The sequence below is a fragment of the Osmerus eperlanus genome, chromosome 13 (genome assembly GCF_963692335.1).
Source record: "Osmerus eperlanus chromosome 13, fOsmEpe2.1, whole genome shotgun sequence".
Lineage (NCBI taxonomy): Eukaryota > Metazoa > Chordata > Actinopteri > Osmeriformes > Osmeridae > Osmerus > Osmerus eperlanus.
This window is the reverse complement of record NC_085030.1, coordinates 13,069,437-13,086,215: the sequence shown is the minus strand read 5'-3', so window position 1 is coordinate 13,086,215 and position 16,779 is coordinate 13,069,437. Positions and strand designations below refer to the sequence as shown.

Genomic DNA, 16,779 nt, shown 5'->3' with positions numbered 1-16,779 from the left:
TTGTGTTATGTCGTTGAATTAATTGTAATCTAAAACATTGGTAAATGTACTCCCTCTAGTGGATGAATTTGGTCTCAGCAGTTCGAGTTAGATTTTCTGTAGCATATGCTTTGGTCACAGGCCATATGCAAAATATTGATACCATTTAGTTTAGCTTCCTACATTTAGGCTATTTGTAATTTTTCCTGGAACGTTTGGAAGACATTCACATTTAAATGTCTTTCAGATAGGCCTGCTTTTAAGATAGCATACATGGTAAATAGGAAATTAAAAGTGAATGATGAATTAGGGAAGTCAGGTGGCTGAGCGGTTAGGGCGAACCGGTAATCTGAAGGTTACCGGTTCGATTCCAGGCTGTGCCAATGACGTTGTGTCCTTGGGCAAGGCACTTCATCCTACTTGCCTCAGGGGGAATGTCCCTGTACTTACTGTAAGTCGCTCTGGATAAGAGCGTCTGCTAAATGACTAAATGTAAATGAATTATGGGCATAGGCTATTTGTCAACTTTCTGTCGCCCCTTGCTTAACTGGCGAAATGGTTTCGTCGATAGGACTAAATAATTGAAATGTGAGTTATATTGCTTGAGATCATTTCCAAAAGGCTCCACTCTCTTCACGGTGAAGGTGAACAAGTAAAGGCGCGTTGGATTAGATTATCTTCCATTTTATTTCAAAGCATTGATTAAGATACAACTACAAAAACGTTTTAACACATTAGACGTTCATTAATCAGTTAATGCATAAAAAAGTACGAAAAAATACCTTGTCTACTGCGCAGATATTGACGCGTAGCATAGGCTATCTTTATTTTACTGATGATCCCGTGTCCTGACCGTCAAACTCCCGTGGTCGTAGCGCCGTCAATTTTTTATCAACGTTTCAAGATTACATTTTTTGCTACTGACAGGAATTTCTCCATTGCGGCCAAGTCTTGCATTTGACCAGTAACTTTGAATCGTGCACGTCTTTTAGGCCTACGTCATATCAACTATGCGTCGACCAGCACGCATCCTATAGCTAAAGTAAAGTGGTCACATAATGCGTTTTCTTTTCCGTTGCACTTTTTATTTGACTTGCAAGTTTAATTATGATTGAGGGCATTGTTACCAGGGCTCACCTAGGTGCTGACATTGATTGACCAATCACCATCATGAGTCAAAGGGTGACGGGTGGGTACAAATCGCTGGAATTATGGCGAAATTGATTCAATGGTACCCTCCCCCTTAAAAAGCTTTTGTAGTCTTACGAAATGGATATGTCTTCTTTGTATATTGAAAACGAATAATGAATCATCTGAAGCATTCATGAGCTAGGGAATGATATCCTGCTGGCCTGTAACACCGCCTGGTGGGGGGGGAGGGGGGTTAGAGAAATCATAAACGAGCATCTTTGATGTTTAATTGGTGAATAACAAACAGCTTTCTGAAATACCCCTTTAACAACCCTCTACATAAAATAAAGATTTTGAGTTTGAAAGCACATTCAGTAAATACTTTTTCTACTGACATTGTCCCCATGATCATTATGGCTCAAGAAACACTTGAAAATAGAAACAAAACAGCTGCTGCATTTTGAAAAGCTGCAGTATTACTAATTTCCTATGCAAGTCATGCTAAATTTATAACATTTATTTGCATTGCAAACTATAACAATGAGAAAAGACACCCTCACATTTGACGAAAAGCATAGTCTTATATAAATACTCAATATTGTACAAATGATTTATGCATCTTAAATAAAATGATTGGACTATATTGTCCAATCAAAAAGCTTTAAATGCTTGACCAAAAGAGGCCAAAACGTACAAACAGAAGGATGTTTTACCTCATGGAGACTTCTACTAAAAATTATGAACAGGTTTTACTGACACAACAGGATTTAAAAAAATGAAAACATGGTTCTCAAAGATCTGTGAATAAATACACACATACAAAAAGTATGCCAAAACCAAATAACTTTCAAGTAAGGCAGGGTAGTAGACTGTAGCGTCTATGAGGAATATATAACAACAGCAGCACTGTTCTAATTATTATTGTTCGTCAAAATACATTCTCACAGAGTTTGGGCTAATTTATCTGGGCCATGAAAGACCCCCATGTCCTTGGGGGGAGGGGAGCTGGTCAGAAAGAGAAGGAGAAGCTGCACAGTTATGTAATTGTGTTGTATGCAGGGAAAAGATAAGTCTGTGAAATCTCCACCATGTGCAGGTCTAAGTCTTTGCATTCCCCTTGTATTCGTTTGTATGACTACAAGAAGGTATTCAGGTTATTCTCAAGAAGCAGTGAGGTGATCCATGGACATCCCCAACCCAGAGAGGAAGGCCATCTAGCCAGGCAGACACCATGGGGTCTTGTCCTGATCACATGCCAGCTTGGTGTTGAGAACAGTGCATGGGGCTCCACTGATGCTTAGCTCCTGTTTAGACTCAATCTTGTACTGCAGGTTAGTCAAGCCTCCCTCATAATCCACCTTGAACTGCTCCTTGCAAAGGAAAAAATGTTTAGTGTGAAAAAAAGCTGGACATGATGAGGCTCTGAAGTTGTATTTTCAATCAATCAATTTATTATTTGTAAAGCACCAAATTTTATATTTCCTAATTTCCTACCTGCTTCTGTGATGCTACTCTTTTCTGGTCTCTCTTTCTCCAGGCAGGGTCATGGATGTGTTGGAAGGTCTTATATCCTGTAGTTATTCCACTGGGCCTGAAAAGCTTCAAAAATGTATAATTATTTATAGATAGGTGTCTGTGTGTTGTCTCTCCATCGCTCAAGTTAAACACATTGAGAACACAAAGTTAAACACATTGAGAACACAACATATCATTCTGATGTTTGATTATTTGGCAGTTATCCTCTTGGTTTACCTGTAGACCAGCTTTTCTTAGTCTCCTATAGAACTCGTCATCTTCTCTTCCCCACCCCCAAAACCGGTTGGACATACCATTACACTGCAAGAGCAGAACATATTAAGAAACCCATCATGAGCATTTTACTCAAAATATAAAACAAAATAAAACAGATCTGACTACTATACTGATGTATTGAAAGAATGTAGCGAGTGCACTGAGCGCATATTGAAAATATGTACAATATAAATGTGAAGATTATTCAGTGAAGTAACAGGACATAATTATTTTCTCTTGTCTGCATCTTTTCCATCACAGCTGATTGGAACTACAACTGTTGTGGTTTAACCAACCAGAGTTTGTTCCTAAAATCCACAACTAAAAAGCAGCAACAAGGCTCATAACAATATGAATAATATGAGATCAAATGCAAAGAAGAAACCAATTATTAAAATGTTAACCAACAGTTGTATAACGTAGAAGTTGTTACCATGTGGTAATGCTGCTTGGTAAGAAGCAGAATTCCTCCAACATATGTCTTGTAGTGGTAGAGGGGATGGAGCTCTGGGGAGGCTACATGGAAAGGCCCTTCTTCAGGGAAGCCATAGTCAAGAGCTTCGTTCAATGGCAGCAGGTCCACATCGTGCATGGCAATGTAATCTGTGTCATTGCCACTCTCTATGTAACCAACGTTGATGAGGGATGCTCTGTTGAACCTGTGTGACGCACACACTGTTAGCCAAATCCCATTATTATGGAGATGAAAATGTGCACTGGCGTTAAGTACGACCACAATCGAGTAAGATTCAAGGAATGCTGCCATACTCAAATTTCATTTGAATGCACAACACCATTACCACAACAAATCAAGGTAACATATCATTTCTTACCGATAGTGATCCACTTGGTTGATAACTAAGATCTTATGAAGTATGTTCTTCTTGTTAAGAAAGGAGTGCATTAAAGGGACAAAAACCAGTAGCTCCTCAAAGCGCTCTCTAAAGGGTATGATGAGGGCTAGTTTGTGAGGACCCCATGAGGGATTATCTGCAGCTGCCCGTCTTTCTGTAGGGCATGGCTGGTGAGGGAGATGCCTGTCTTCCATTACTACGCGATTCATGTCTCCAGTGCAGCTGAGCTGAAGCCAGAAGAGAGATACCAGCACAAGAACCATGCACAGACCAAAGAGCTTATAGACTGTCCACTTCCCTGGTAGAAACCTGAAGAGACAAACAAATGTTCATTCAGAAATTAGTATATAATTGAAAAAGCAATTCCTGCGTTAAATGTTCCAACCTTTGGAAAGGCTTCCCAGAGGAGTGTTGGCAGTTACAATGCATCAAAGGGAAATAAAAAGGGCAGAATTACATGCAATTGATTACCTTGTTTGTCTACATTTAAATTTACATTTAGCAGATGCTTTTATCCAAAGCGACTTCCAAGAGAGAGCTTTACAAAAGATGATCATAACAACGAGATAGCCCCAAACATTGCGAGCAGCCAAAACATGAAGCATACATTGTGGAAAACCAAATAAGTGCCAAAGGGAAGAACCATAAGAGCATGCAGTTTAACAAGTTACAATTGAACAACATGAAACTCCCCACAAAAGTGCAAGTCTAAAATTATTACACAAAATAATGCAGGGTTACTTAGTCATCACAATTTTCCATACCTGACGTTAACATGCCAAGCCACCAACTGTGGCCAACCACACACTGTGTAGCCTACTTCAACGTAGCTAACTACTCACTTATTTATTTCATCTTGAGGCAGAACCTTTTTGGTCTCATTTCTTGAAGGTTGTACCAAGACGTATTAATGTGATTAAATATGACAAGTGATCTTAAGCATCGCAAGGTAGCCACCAACCTGTGTTGCACTGTGCAGGCGGGTGGATAATTTATGTAGTTGCAATAACTTCATCACTGAGTAGCAGGCTAATAGGAATAATTTCTTACCTCCTGTCTTCTTTGAAATATAGGACTGGTTTTCTTCTTGATGAATACATCATTTTTAAAAGTAATATGCAACTAAAGAATGCTGGAGTTAAGTTAACAACTGTGTGTAACAACAGGAACACTAATACTGTTTTAAAACTTTGGCTAATGTTAGCCAACAAAATACATTTCTTTTATTTCTCCATACCCTTGTAATCATTGACGATCACAAAGATTTGACGTCTAAGCTGTTTTGAGCTTTGATAACCCTGCATGTTTTAACATAATGCTAAATATGTCAGATAGTTAACAGTCTGCAGCATGCTTGGTTCTGTATGTTACACGTAGATATAGCGAGAATCGATAACGTGTAGCTAGCAACACTAGTCAGTAACACACACGGAGCTCAATACATTTCATAAACATATTTTGTCAATCTCGTTTACGACATGCGTTAATCCGATTCTTGCTCTCACACCGTCAAAATTATTTTAGTCTCGATCTGAAGAGATCGAGACTAAAGATCTATTTTTCGAGAAAACTTTACTTGTATCCTAGCCTAGATACGGCTGCCGCTAATGTCAGAGGTCCATCCAGGTTGCACCGACGGAACACTGTTCCCAAAATTAAAGTTCCTATCTATTTTTATCAGATCGATCAGTTAGCCTGTCTGCACTATGCACTTGTATAATTTTTGGGTCAATGTTAGGACGCATGAAAACATTTGGACGAAATATGATGTTGAGAGGACTCGTGCATAGAGATTACATTGAAACTGTTGGTCCAAGCATAGGACAACGGTACACCGTACACTGAAAATATACTGGATTCACAAAAGCGTCATATGCCACGCAACCACACAGCAGAAATGCAGAGTTCACATTGATATTTTTTTATACCGGTACATGAGGGATGCTGAGCCATTAAAAAACCCCATAAAGGATGCTCCTTTACAGTTTTGAGGAAGTCTGAAATTCTTTTCATTCTATTTATATAAAATCAACAGAGCAAATCCTGAAATAATGTGAATATCTGTTTCAAACTAGGTGGTAGTGGTTGATTTCGGTTAAGCCTCAGTTCATTTACTTTTAATTTGTGGGGTAGTTTCAGATATGTAATTGAAAACACATTAAAAAGACAAACAAGCCAAAGGTGTCAAACTTTAATTTGAGTGCAAATGTAGACAAAATATACCCCCCCAACACACACCACCTCCTCAAAATAGAAACCTTCACCAACTGATTATAACACACCAAACTGTAGTTATGTAGTCACAAGAAATGCAAAAAACAATAGTCAATAGTCTTTATCAATTGAATGAGAAGGCTGGAGGCCTCAAATAAAAACAAACCAAATGAGCAAATGAGACAGGTACAGATCAATTTATCCAGATGAGTTCAAAAGTGTATAACACTGATGTATAGCATTGACTCATTTCTAAACCAAAATAACAACTTAAAGACAAGATTATTCAGGTTTCTGTCAGCTAAAAATGGAGCAGGCCTTTATGATGTGTCTGTATAGAGCAACTCTACCTGAGAACTTGCAGACAAAACAAAATGAGGAAACATTTGATTGCTGTATATGAAATGAGAAATAAGTTTGCAAAATCGAACAAATTCGAAAGACAATTAGCATATCTACCATTGTCTTAAACATGACAGGTAGAAACACATTTCCTTCTAGAACAAATGCATAGTTTATCCACAAATGTTTTTCTTTGACAAAATACCAGATACCTACAACCAAAGTGTCTACAAGGTACTTGGCACTACCACCATGTTAGGTTTCCCCTTTCACATACCGGCTCAGAAATGTACCATTTTACACAGAATATCTACTGGAGATTACCAATTTCAATTGCAATGATTTATGGAAGTCCATACACTCACTTACACAGGTTGAATATACATTCACATTGAGCATAATAAAATACATTAGTATGCACATTACCAAAAAATAATCTCTCAATGTACATTCTTTCTAAAAAGAAATTTTGGGATCTCTAATGGCCAGTAACACATACCCTTTTCAAGAAAATAGCAATGTAATCAGTATGAAAACAATTGTTCTCTTGAGACGGCTGAGGGTGTATGTATGCGAGTGGACTGCTGTGCATGTAAAAATATATACAATGATGGTGATATTTCAGTGGGGGGGGGAATCTGCCTGTTATAAATGTGAGAAATAAATACATTTTGGTCTGCTTTCCCAGAAATTAGGTACCTAAAAAGAAAGAAAAAAAAGACTCAAAAAAAAAAAAAAGACCCATTAGGTTGGTTTACACTCAGGATGGCATTTTTGCAAGTCTTTAAACATAAGCTACCTTTGAGAGAATGACACCTTCTGACTGATGTTTTTTGCATGACTACATAAACAATTTCACACTTCTCTCTGACACACTCACACTAGTTTCTTAGCCTCAAAGAAGCTCTTGAGATGTCTCATCTGCCAGAAACCAATGGCCACCAGGATAAGAGTCTGAACAATGGACCACCACAGCACCCTCTGGTTGGTGCTTTCGCTGGTCTGCCTGAAGCGCTCCTCCCGGTACTGCCCAAGACAAACAACAAAGAACAAAACAAACATTAGCACAATTATGTAAGAACAAACTAAACCAAGACCCTTCCTCAGGTGACCGAGAATGTCAATGCAAGACAACTGCATAGAGGCATATTATGGGATGGATTGCAGTGCATAAACTCCTCATTACAAAGACCAATACACAATAGAGTAGTCCTTTCCCATATTCTTGACAGTTCAAATCAATAACCATCCTATGCAAAAACATTTCTATTCTGATGGGAGTTGTCTCTTCCAGGATGAAAATGCCTCAGGGGTCACTGAATGGCTTCACTGAATGGTTTCACAAGTATGAAAATAATGTACACCATATGCTATTGCCTTCGCAATCACCCAGATCTAAACCTCATTCAACACCTATGTGACCAACGTGTTGAACAGCGGTCTCCACCACCATCATCAAAACACCAAGGGAATATCTTTTGAAAGAATGGTGTGCCATCCCCATCCAGAGACTTCTAGAATCCATGCCAAGGTACTTTAAAAGGTATTCTGGCAAGTTTGTAGTGGCCCAACACCTTACTAACAAATCATTGTTAGTTTTCCCTTTCATTTGTCACGCATCTATAACCAGTCTATTGCCGTACCTCAGGCGTACCTCTGATGGTTCTTCAGTAACAAACACGGAGCTTGTTGCATTGAAACTCTTGGTCCAAAGCATAGTGAGGACGTGACTCAGGCTTACCCTCTGATAGTTCTGCTCCTTCTGGATCTGGTCCACCTGCTCCACCAGCTGCCTCACTCTCAGCTGCAGCTCAGTCAGTTTGTCCTTGGCTGCTATCTCTGCGTAGTTGTTCGTGTGCTCCCCAACTTGAATGTCCAAGTGAACCCTCTAAAGACACAACATTTAGCTCAGTGAAGACAACAAAATACACTTTTCAATTGGGGGGGGGGGGGGGGGCTTAATGCAACTTCCACATGGATTTCAGTAAGATTACGATGACGCCATATTTACATAGTCATTTAGCAGACGCTCTTAACCAGAGCGACTTACAGTAAGTACCGGGACATTCCACCCCAGGCAAGTAGGGTGGAGTGCCTTGCCCAAGGACACAACGTTATTTTTCATGGCTGGGAATCGAACCGGCAACCTTCTGATTAATAGCCCAATTCCCTAACCGCTCAGCCATCTCACCATATATGTTTACTGTCACGTCTATTCAAAGAAACGAGTGATGCATATAAATGGGCAACTTACAAGCATTCCCCCAGCAAAGAGGGCAAACTTGGAGGAGTTGGAGTGGAGGCATATCTGATGCTCTCCAGGGGTGTGAGATGTAAATGTGAATCTTCCCTCTGAGCCATACTGCCGTGACAAGATCACCTATAGGGAGGAAAAGCATATTCACAAAACAACAAACCATCATAATGAAAACACAGTTTCTTACTTGCTCTGTGATGGTGATTCCCATAGAGCTAATGGCAAACAATGAAAAACATTTTCATAAATTCTCAAATTTGTCTGATGATTTGAGCGTCACCTTCTCGTCAGGATCTTTCACTTCAACAAACATGCCCAGTCCCTGCGTGGCTGGCAGGTATTCTTCTTTCTGCTTGTCATACAGCTGTGTGCGGTAGTTTCCTGCATGGCAAAATGCATACAGACTTCTATGGGACTGCTTACTAGGAATTACATAGATAAATAAATGTAAATGTTACATCCTAGACAGTTATTAGATACGTACATGCATGTCTTACACAGCAACGAATGCCTAACTAAAGCATGTTCTGGTAAGCCACTTCCCCTGTAGCTCTTCCTTGATAGTAAGCTAGCTTGCCAATTGTGAGACTGAGTTGGGAGTTACTACATATAACTCTGTATTCAAGGTAATTTCATAATGCTGGCTCTCCTTGACGTTTGTCATGCAACCACCACGTTGTGGTTCAGCTGGCCAAGCAAGTTCTAGCTAAGTTACTGGTAAAAGGCTATTCTAGCTAGCTAGCTGAATAGCTAACTTTTTAGCAACTGTTAGCTGCTAGCAACCGAAAGCCCATATCACAAGGCATTATACAGACCAATGATCATTGTTTCATCTGGAATTTCTTCTATAAAACATTTCTTCTCGGTCTCCCCGATGTGAAAGTAGAGAGATGAGACAAAACTGTAATAAACGTTCAAAAGTAAAAGTGACAACACACAAGACTGCATTTTGACGGCCATCTCCCTGCCTGTAACCACGAAGTTGTTGACTGAGTTTGCGCGAACTCATTAATGCCACGTAACCTTAGAATGCATGACCGTCGTCCAATCACCACTCAGAATTATTTTACAGAACACCGGCCATTCTATTACAGCTTACTGTGGGTGTAGAAGACATGGCTGCATCTCCATTTAGCACATTTAGTGACAGGCACTACTCTACTGACCAGCAGGATGAGGAGCTGTGAATCAGGCGTCACGCAGTAGAGGTTGACTTAATGCTTGTGAGGCATGTTTATTGGCATTATGTAGTTTAAACATTTCACTCATGTCATGTGTCCTACTCAGCTTTCATCCATGACCTGATACACCGAGGTAAAGTTAACCTGAACCAACTCAAACTAGAGTTGTACTAGAAGTATGACCATTTACAGAGAAGTACACATAAGAAAAAGCAGTGGAGTTGTTTATTTTTTTTAAATCAACAAAACAATTCCGTTGGTTGACTCAGCTGTACAGAAGGTCATTTATTTTTGCACATTCCACTTTAAAATCATGGATCGGAAATTACTACAAAAAAAGAACTGCACAACTTCTGATGCACAATAATGAAGTCCCACCACGAAGAAATCTAGACAAGTCTAGTAAATGTATCCCCCCAAATCACCTGGTAACTCTGAATACAACCATGCTTAAACCAAAAATCTAGACAGAAAAAGTCCAATTTGGCCATCATCAACATCTCACTTCCTAGAAGCTGAGTTACACTTTATGTAACTTCTGATATGTTTATATATATTTCTCAGCTATCTACTGCAGCATGTAAGCCCAAATGGGTCTTTGTTTTGAGTCGGCAAAGAAGCTTGAAGCCTGAAAAGGCAAAACCTGCATAAGTTACAAGTAAATGACCCTGGATTAATCCCCAAATTTGAATTTAACCCTTGTGTTCTCCTCGGGTCGTTCTGACCCATCAGTCATTGTGACCCACCGTCGTATTGCGACAACTTTACCGCATACAAAAACAAAGTGAAGCATTTTCTTTTAACCGTCGGGCTGTCTCAGACCCCCCACATTGCGAAGGTTAAAAGAAAAGTATTTTTATTTGTTTTTGTATTGGGTAAAATTGGGTAAACACAATGATGGTTCGTTACCCTTTGGGTCATGTGACCCGAAGGCAGCACGAGGGTTAAAAAGCAAACGCATATTCAGCACATAGAAAACAAACTTCATCAGAGACTGGTCAAATTTGAGAGGTAATAAAATCTTTTTACATCTGTCTAAAAATAATTTTGTTGAATGTAGTTTGAGTTGTATTCGAAACTAAAGGAAAGTTCTGTGTGATGTACTGCCCTGTTCTGATAAACCCAAAAAACTGAGTGAGTGAATAGAAAAATTAAAAAAAACATTCCAAAGACCCTCATTTACAAGACAAGCAGGAATCACTGGTGGTCTTTTCATAATAATTATAATTTGTTTTTATCGCAGTGCTTCAATGATATAAACAATTGAACATATCTACAAAATTCACATTGAATCTGTTGACTCAGTTAGTTGGTTTCTTCCCAAATTGACATAAAGAATAGCTCTTTATTCAGTAAAACCTTTTGTTTCTTTCTTGTCGCTTCTGAAAAACAACAGCTCCGACAACAGCACAAACTACAATTCCCAGAAGTGCACATAGCAAAAGCAGGAAGACCTTCCAGCCTGTCAGAGGTGTGCTTCGAAAGTTGCCGGTTGGATCATCAATGTTGTCTGAAAATAAGAGGTGGACATTTCTATTATTCAATTATCTAAAAGAATGCTATTGGTTCATCTCTAATGTGGTTACAAATATGAGCAGAGTTGCAACAAATTAGATTAATAGTAAACTCCTTTCATAAACGTATTAAAGTATTTACTTTAACCTCTAAACACTATGTGTTGGCTTTATGCAAGAATCAATGATTCACAGTGGAAATATGGAAATACAATTTGACAAAGATCTTGCTCCACTCTATTGGTTCATTAGTGCCATGTTGCCTCACCTTTGGGGGACTTCAGCAGGCTCACACTGGGTTCAATCTTTGTCCAGTCAAGACTATCTTCCTCAGTAGTATGTTCTACCATAAGCTGATACATCTTCATGGAGATTATGTCATGATGGTCTGATAGAGAAAATATCACACAAAGTATCAATATCCGGACCCTTCATATATTCATTTAATACGCTTTGAAATAAAGAATTGAAGTAAAACAACCTCAGGGATTACCCAGGTGAACCTCAACCTGGTCACTCTTAACCTACCTGAAAGATCCCCTGTGGCAGCAGATGCCCCAAAGTAATACCCAGTTGGCAGACGGACACCTCCTATGTCAATGCATTCTTTCCACTCATTCTTGTCATCAACATCCACCATCACCTAGGAAAATGCCAAATGACTTAAAGCACAGATACTCAGGTCAGATACAATGACTTATTTAACATGATATTGTAGCTCATCAATAAGATAATGAGTACAAATTTGCTGTTGCAGGATCAATCTTTAACCCATGAAATACACATCAACGTTGTATGATACAGATATTCCAAACCACTACTGCCATATAACGCCAATGGTAATAAAATTATTTGAAAACTTACTACTGATGAACAGTGCATTGGATTTAATTAAAAGCTGATATGTACACTAAGTGTACCAAACCATAAGAACACCTGCTTTTTCCATGTAAAATCCATGTCAAAGATATCTGTCTGGAATCACTGTAGACATTGTTCAGCTGAGCTCCACAGTTTAAGTTTAGAGGAAGTGACTTTACTCTGTACCTCGAGAGTTGAACTTCAGTGAAACAGTGCAGCAGGCGGCCTTGCAATTTTAAGGCGATCATTTATTTTTTACAGTGTTATAAGCGCTTAGGTTCACTCACAGGTAGCCATGCTCCCAGGCATGGGAGTAGCATACACAGGCCATTAAGAGAGGATAATTTTTTTGTGGTAATGTTCCTTATTTTGAAAGCTTATATAGCAATGGGTGTAATGCATTCTATCGAGAGCCGAGGCTAAATTGTAGGATGACAATTAGATGGGTCGCCTACACAAAAGGAGGACACTGATCTGTTAACTTAAAAAACGTTGTGTTAAGAGGGAGTAGAACTTGCAACAGAACATTATATGTCAAAACAGCCCCACAGTACCATTGAGTTTTGAAAGACTTGCGTTCTGGGTCTAAAGCGCTCTATGAGTAACATTTAGTGATTTGGTTTACTGCCATGCTAATTATTCAAACTTTGATTTTCACAATTTGTTGAAAATTAGTTAGTTAAAAAAATCTTACAGTCAGTCTGCCTTTGGAGTAGCGGATGGCCAGATATGTGTCATGGTCCTTGTTCCTTATTTCAGCCGAGCAGCCTCCTAGCTCTGAGTTACGTCCATCTTTTCCATGGTCGTATGGCTGGGTACCATTATTCACCATTGCTGAGATGTAAGGGAAAGACCGCTGAAATACAAGGGAAGACAAAGAAGAAAAAGGGGCAAAGTAAATCAACTGTTGGTTGACTCAAAACAGCTTATCGTCCATATAAAGTACTGTGGAAAAGTCCATTTATATGTTTAAAAAGTATATCAAAAATGCTCTCAGAAATAATTAAATGGAAAGAAAACATTTTCGCAAAACTGCACTTTAATACTTCCGCTGAATACAGAAGACAAAAACATTATACAATCCTGTGCAAGTCTTAGGCACACAAAAAAAGTTAAGCAGAATTACTAAACACAAATGTTAGCAACCTTGCACTTTTATACTGCAGCACAAATACAGAAGGCAAAAAATGAAATACTTAATATATTATATATATATAATATTTGAGTAAAAAAACACTTAGGTGCCTAAGACCTCTGCACAGTACTGTATAAAACCACTCTGTTTTCTATTAAGGTAAAAACACCAATATAAGTTCAAAACAACATAAAACATCATGCTGGATTGTAAATTAAATCGATACAGTCCATAAACTCACGTCTGAGGCTTCATCATTAGGATATGTGTCTATAAATATGGCCAGCCCGTGGAAATTAGAATTGCTGCTAAACACAGGCCCTGCAATAAAAGAATTACATGAGTCAAATAGCTAACACAGTCACTTACATCCATTCCATGGAGGTCATTGCGGAAGGTATCCAAAAATAAAGCAAGGCCAACAAAATGATCTTGGTTTCCAAAGACTGGGCCTGAATGGAGGCAGAGGCAAATACATCATGAATGACAAATAAAAATAAAAAAAGCAATGCAGGATGGAATGAAATGAGATTTTGTGAAATCTGCCAGCAACATTACCTGGATGCAGTCTTTCTTTTGTGTACCAGATGGCAATGCCATCACCATGGAGATTCTTCTTCCCTGAACCATGAACTTTGAACTGCACGTGCATTTCCCAGTCTTTTTGAAAACATGGCTGCATATCGAGAATAAGACTTGACACTGACAACATGATCATTCAATGCCATTTACATGTTCTGAATCATCCTCGCATTTTAACAGTGGGTGCTGGTTTCTCGGGACACAGACTAATATTAAAGATGCAACATGGTTAACTGCTAGGTGTTAACTGTTCTTCCTGCAAATGTGTTTAGTTTGAGGCCCAGAGTTTTTGTTAAAGCTTGTAAAAGTTTGTTCTTACCACAGTGTTCCAAATGGAGCCTTGTTTGCTTTTTTCATCAGGTGTTAATCTTACATATTGGCTGGTTACCAAGGTGCTACCCCAGAAATCCCACTGACTGGACGGGCTGGTTCCAATACCTGGAAAATATATGAATAGGCTAATCACTTCCATTGTCCCACCATGGCGAAGCAAAAAGAGTGTGCATTGGCAGTGCTTATGGGGCAGTAATCAGGTCTCTCATGGACTTATTTAACTGCATTTCCACTGTTCATACGCATTCTTTAACTTATCCGTGAGTAAGAGAATAACACATGTTTTAACAATATGTTACAAACGCGCGAGGTAAATATTTACATTCGTTGACAGCCAGAACAGGACCTTGCTACTTCCGGGAGGACGGATCGGGTGGTGACTAAGTTGAATATCACATATTGAACATAGGGTATCGACAGGCTACACATCAGCTGCACATGATTCAAATAACGTATACTCTTTGGATGAGGTGAAGCTAAAACTTCCAGTGCCACTGAGTGAAGCAGCTTTTCATGCAACACCATACAAAAATTCCCCGAACGTTTAATTCAATGCCATACTGTATAAAAGGTTATGAGACGTAGTGCTAGTCGCAGTCACATACTCGTAGGTGTTTTGTTCAGTCATACTCTTCTAGCTTTCTATTTGGTTTAGCTACTATCAATTAGTAACATACGCATCAACATATTTTGAGCCATCCTAGAAATAAATATGGCAGAGAATGGGACGTGCAAGACATTACACGGTAGCAAGCTAATTAGCTTGCCTAGCTAACATTATACTAGCTTACCTTGGTACGGTTTAATGAGAGAATGTTCTCGTTTTAAGTGTTCTGCGTTGCCATCTGTAATATCCCCATGTACTAAAGTCAAATGAGGTAACACAAGTAGGCATGTGCTTAGGAATTTTATCAACCTTTTCATTTTAGAAGCACTCTGTAAAGAAGTGGCGGACTCAACTATTCTTGTCATTTCAAGCACCATGTTTCGAAGTCCCCGTTCTTTTCTTCCCGATATGAAACATCAATCACTTGACATAAGTTCCTGTCTTGTATGGCACATATAATACTGTATGACTTTGACATATTTTGACATTCCATTCATTTCATATTCTAGGCATAAGACAAAGAGTAGTCGATAAAATCAAACCATAAAATGTCATCCATAGATGCTGCTATATTAATAATTTAATTAATGTTGTTGAATAGTTAGCCTAAGTAAAGTCCTTATTATTTATTTATGTTAAAATGTGTTACTAATTATATTACTTGTTATTATATATTGTAAGTCTTTAGGCTACATTTGATTTAATATATAACCCGCCCCTCTAAGTGTGGGTTGACCACTCGATTTGACTGACAACCAGTCAAACAGTTCGGTGATTCGAGTGGAGACACAAAGTGCTTTCGCCCTCTGCCGCCACTTGTTGTCTTGCTGGACAATACAATGGAGATTGTAGAATGAGGGACTGTATCTCCTTATTTAATTACGGCTGCCCTTATTGGAAAGTGACACTTGTAATCCTGTGTGTTAATGAAAGTTTCTTATGTTGCGTTCTGGCAGTATAATAAATATCCACTAGAGGGCGTTACACGATTACTGTTTTTCCTAAACTCTGTCCCATACGGTCTGTTTTATTTTAAGGAGTTGTATGTAACGTATACTATAGGAGTACTTCATAATACCACCCCCATGCTGTCTGTAAATAATCAATTAATTTAATCGCATTTCATGGACTACTATTTACAGGTTTATTGACATGCAGAGAATAAACTGCAGGGTGTCATTCAATTAATTATTGTATTTCTTATCACTGTACAAGCATAAAGGGAATAGTGCTTAATTTTATATGATTCATAAATACCTTCTAAATAAAATATGAATGTGTTTGTATAGCCTTTTTTTTACAAGCAATGTCACAGATGGCTTAATTAATAATTAATAAAGTGACCAAAACAGCTTTCTTTCACCTGAGGAATATAGCAAAGGTACGACCATTCATAAACCAAAATGATGCAGAGAAGTTAATTCATGCTTTTATATCCAGCCGGCTGGACTACTGTAACGCACTTTTCACTGGTCTTCCCAAGAAAACCACTGAAAGACTACAGCTCATTCAAAATTCTGCAGCTAGATTATTAACCAAAACTAAAAGGAGAGAACACATTAGTCCTGTCCTAGCTACTTTACACTGGCTCCCTGTTACCTTCAGAATTGACTTTAAGGTCCTTTTCTTCACATACAAAGCTCTACACGGACAAGGACCTAGCTACATTGCTAACTCCTTTATAAACTACACACCAGCTAGAACACTGCGATCATCAAATGCAGGCCTATTAGAGGTCACCAGAAGCAGTCATAAGAAGATTGGTGATTCGGCCTTTGTCAATTACGCCCCAAAACTATGGAACAAATTACCCATAAATATTAGGGAAGCAAACACTCTAGACATTTTTAAAAGACAGCTTAAAACCTACCTTTTTACCAAAGCATTTAAGTAATTTGATCTCAAAAGGGTTTTCCTACTTTTTAAAGTTGTTTTCTCTCTTGAACAGAGATCGTCTTGGGATTTTTATTTTTGTTTGAATTGTTTATCACTTGTATT

The 16,779-nt window shown here is 38.6% G+C and overlaps 3 protein-coding genes across 7 annotated transcripts; all 3 read right to left on the bottom strand.

Moving 5' to 3' along the window:
- Positions 1–1,612: 1,612 nt before the first annotated feature.
- On the bottom strand, positions 1,613–5,457 carry b4galt7 (xylosylprotein beta 1,4-galactosyltransferase, polypeptide 7 (galactosyltransferase I)). Of its 3 annotated transcripts, none has more exons than XM_062476666.1 (7): positions 4,806–5,457; positions 4,598–4,639; positions 3,735–4,064; positions 3,335–3,560; positions 2,863–2,946; positions 2,605–2,709; positions 1,613–2,474 (listed from the first exon to the last, which is right to left on the bottom strand). In XM_062476666.1, the coding sequence occupies exons 1-7, from the start codon at positions 4,856–4,858 to the stop codon at positions 2,325–2,327; spliced, it is 990 nt and encodes a 329-aa protein (XP_062332650.1). In that variant the 5' UTR covers positions 4,859–5,457; the 3' UTR covers positions 1,613–2,324. The 3 variants fall into 3 exon arrangements, with proteins under 3 accessions (XP_062332650.1, XP_062332649.1, XP_062332651.1); XM_062476665.1 differs by having other exon boundaries at positions 1,613–2,480; positions 4,806–5,452; XM_062476667.1 differs by lacking the exon at positions 4,598–4,639 and having other exon boundaries at positions 1,613–2,480; positions 4,806–5,444.
- A 618-nt stretch (positions 5,458–6,075) lies between these two features.
- On the bottom strand, positions 6,076–9,563 carry tmed9 (transmembrane p24 trafficking protein 9). Of its 2 annotated transcripts, XM_062476461.1 has the most exons (6): positions 9,384–9,563; positions 8,849–8,949; positions 8,566–8,691; positions 8,053–8,199; positions 7,192–7,337; positions 6,076–7,010 (listed from the first exon to the last, which is right to left on the bottom strand). In XM_062476461.1, the coding sequence occupies exons 1-6, from the start codon at positions 9,526–9,528 to the stop codon at positions 6,836–6,838; spliced, it is 840 nt and encodes a 279-aa protein (XP_062332445.1). In that variant the 5' UTR covers positions 9,529–9,563; the 3' UTR covers positions 6,076–6,835. The 2 variants fall into 2 exon arrangements, with proteins under 2 accessions (XP_062332445.1, XP_062332446.1); XM_062476462.1 differs by having other exon boundaries at positions 6,923–7,337.
- A 393-nt stretch (positions 9,564–9,956) lies between these two features.
- Positions 9,957–15,188, bottom strand: lman2 (lectin, mannose-binding 2). 2 transcript variants are annotated; one of them, XM_062476602.1, is made up of 8 exons: positions 14,966–15,188; positions 14,161–14,279; positions 13,818–13,935; positions 13,629–13,711; positions 12,819–12,980; positions 11,792–11,906; positions 11,532–11,651; positions 9,957–11,259 (listed from the first exon to the last, which is right to left on the bottom strand). In XM_062476602.1, the coding sequence occupies exons 1-8, from the start codon at positions 15,156–15,158 to the stop codon at positions 11,099–11,101; spliced, it is 1,071 nt and encodes a 356-aa protein (XP_062332586.1). In that variant the 5' UTR covers positions 15,159–15,188; the 3' UTR covers positions 9,957–11,098. The 2 variants fall into 2 exon arrangements, with proteins under 2 accessions (XP_062332586.1, XP_062332587.1); XM_062476603.1 differs by lacking the exon at positions 13,629–13,711 and adding an exon at positions 13,501–13,580.
- Between the last annotated feature and the right edge of the window lie 1,591 nt (positions 15,189–16,779).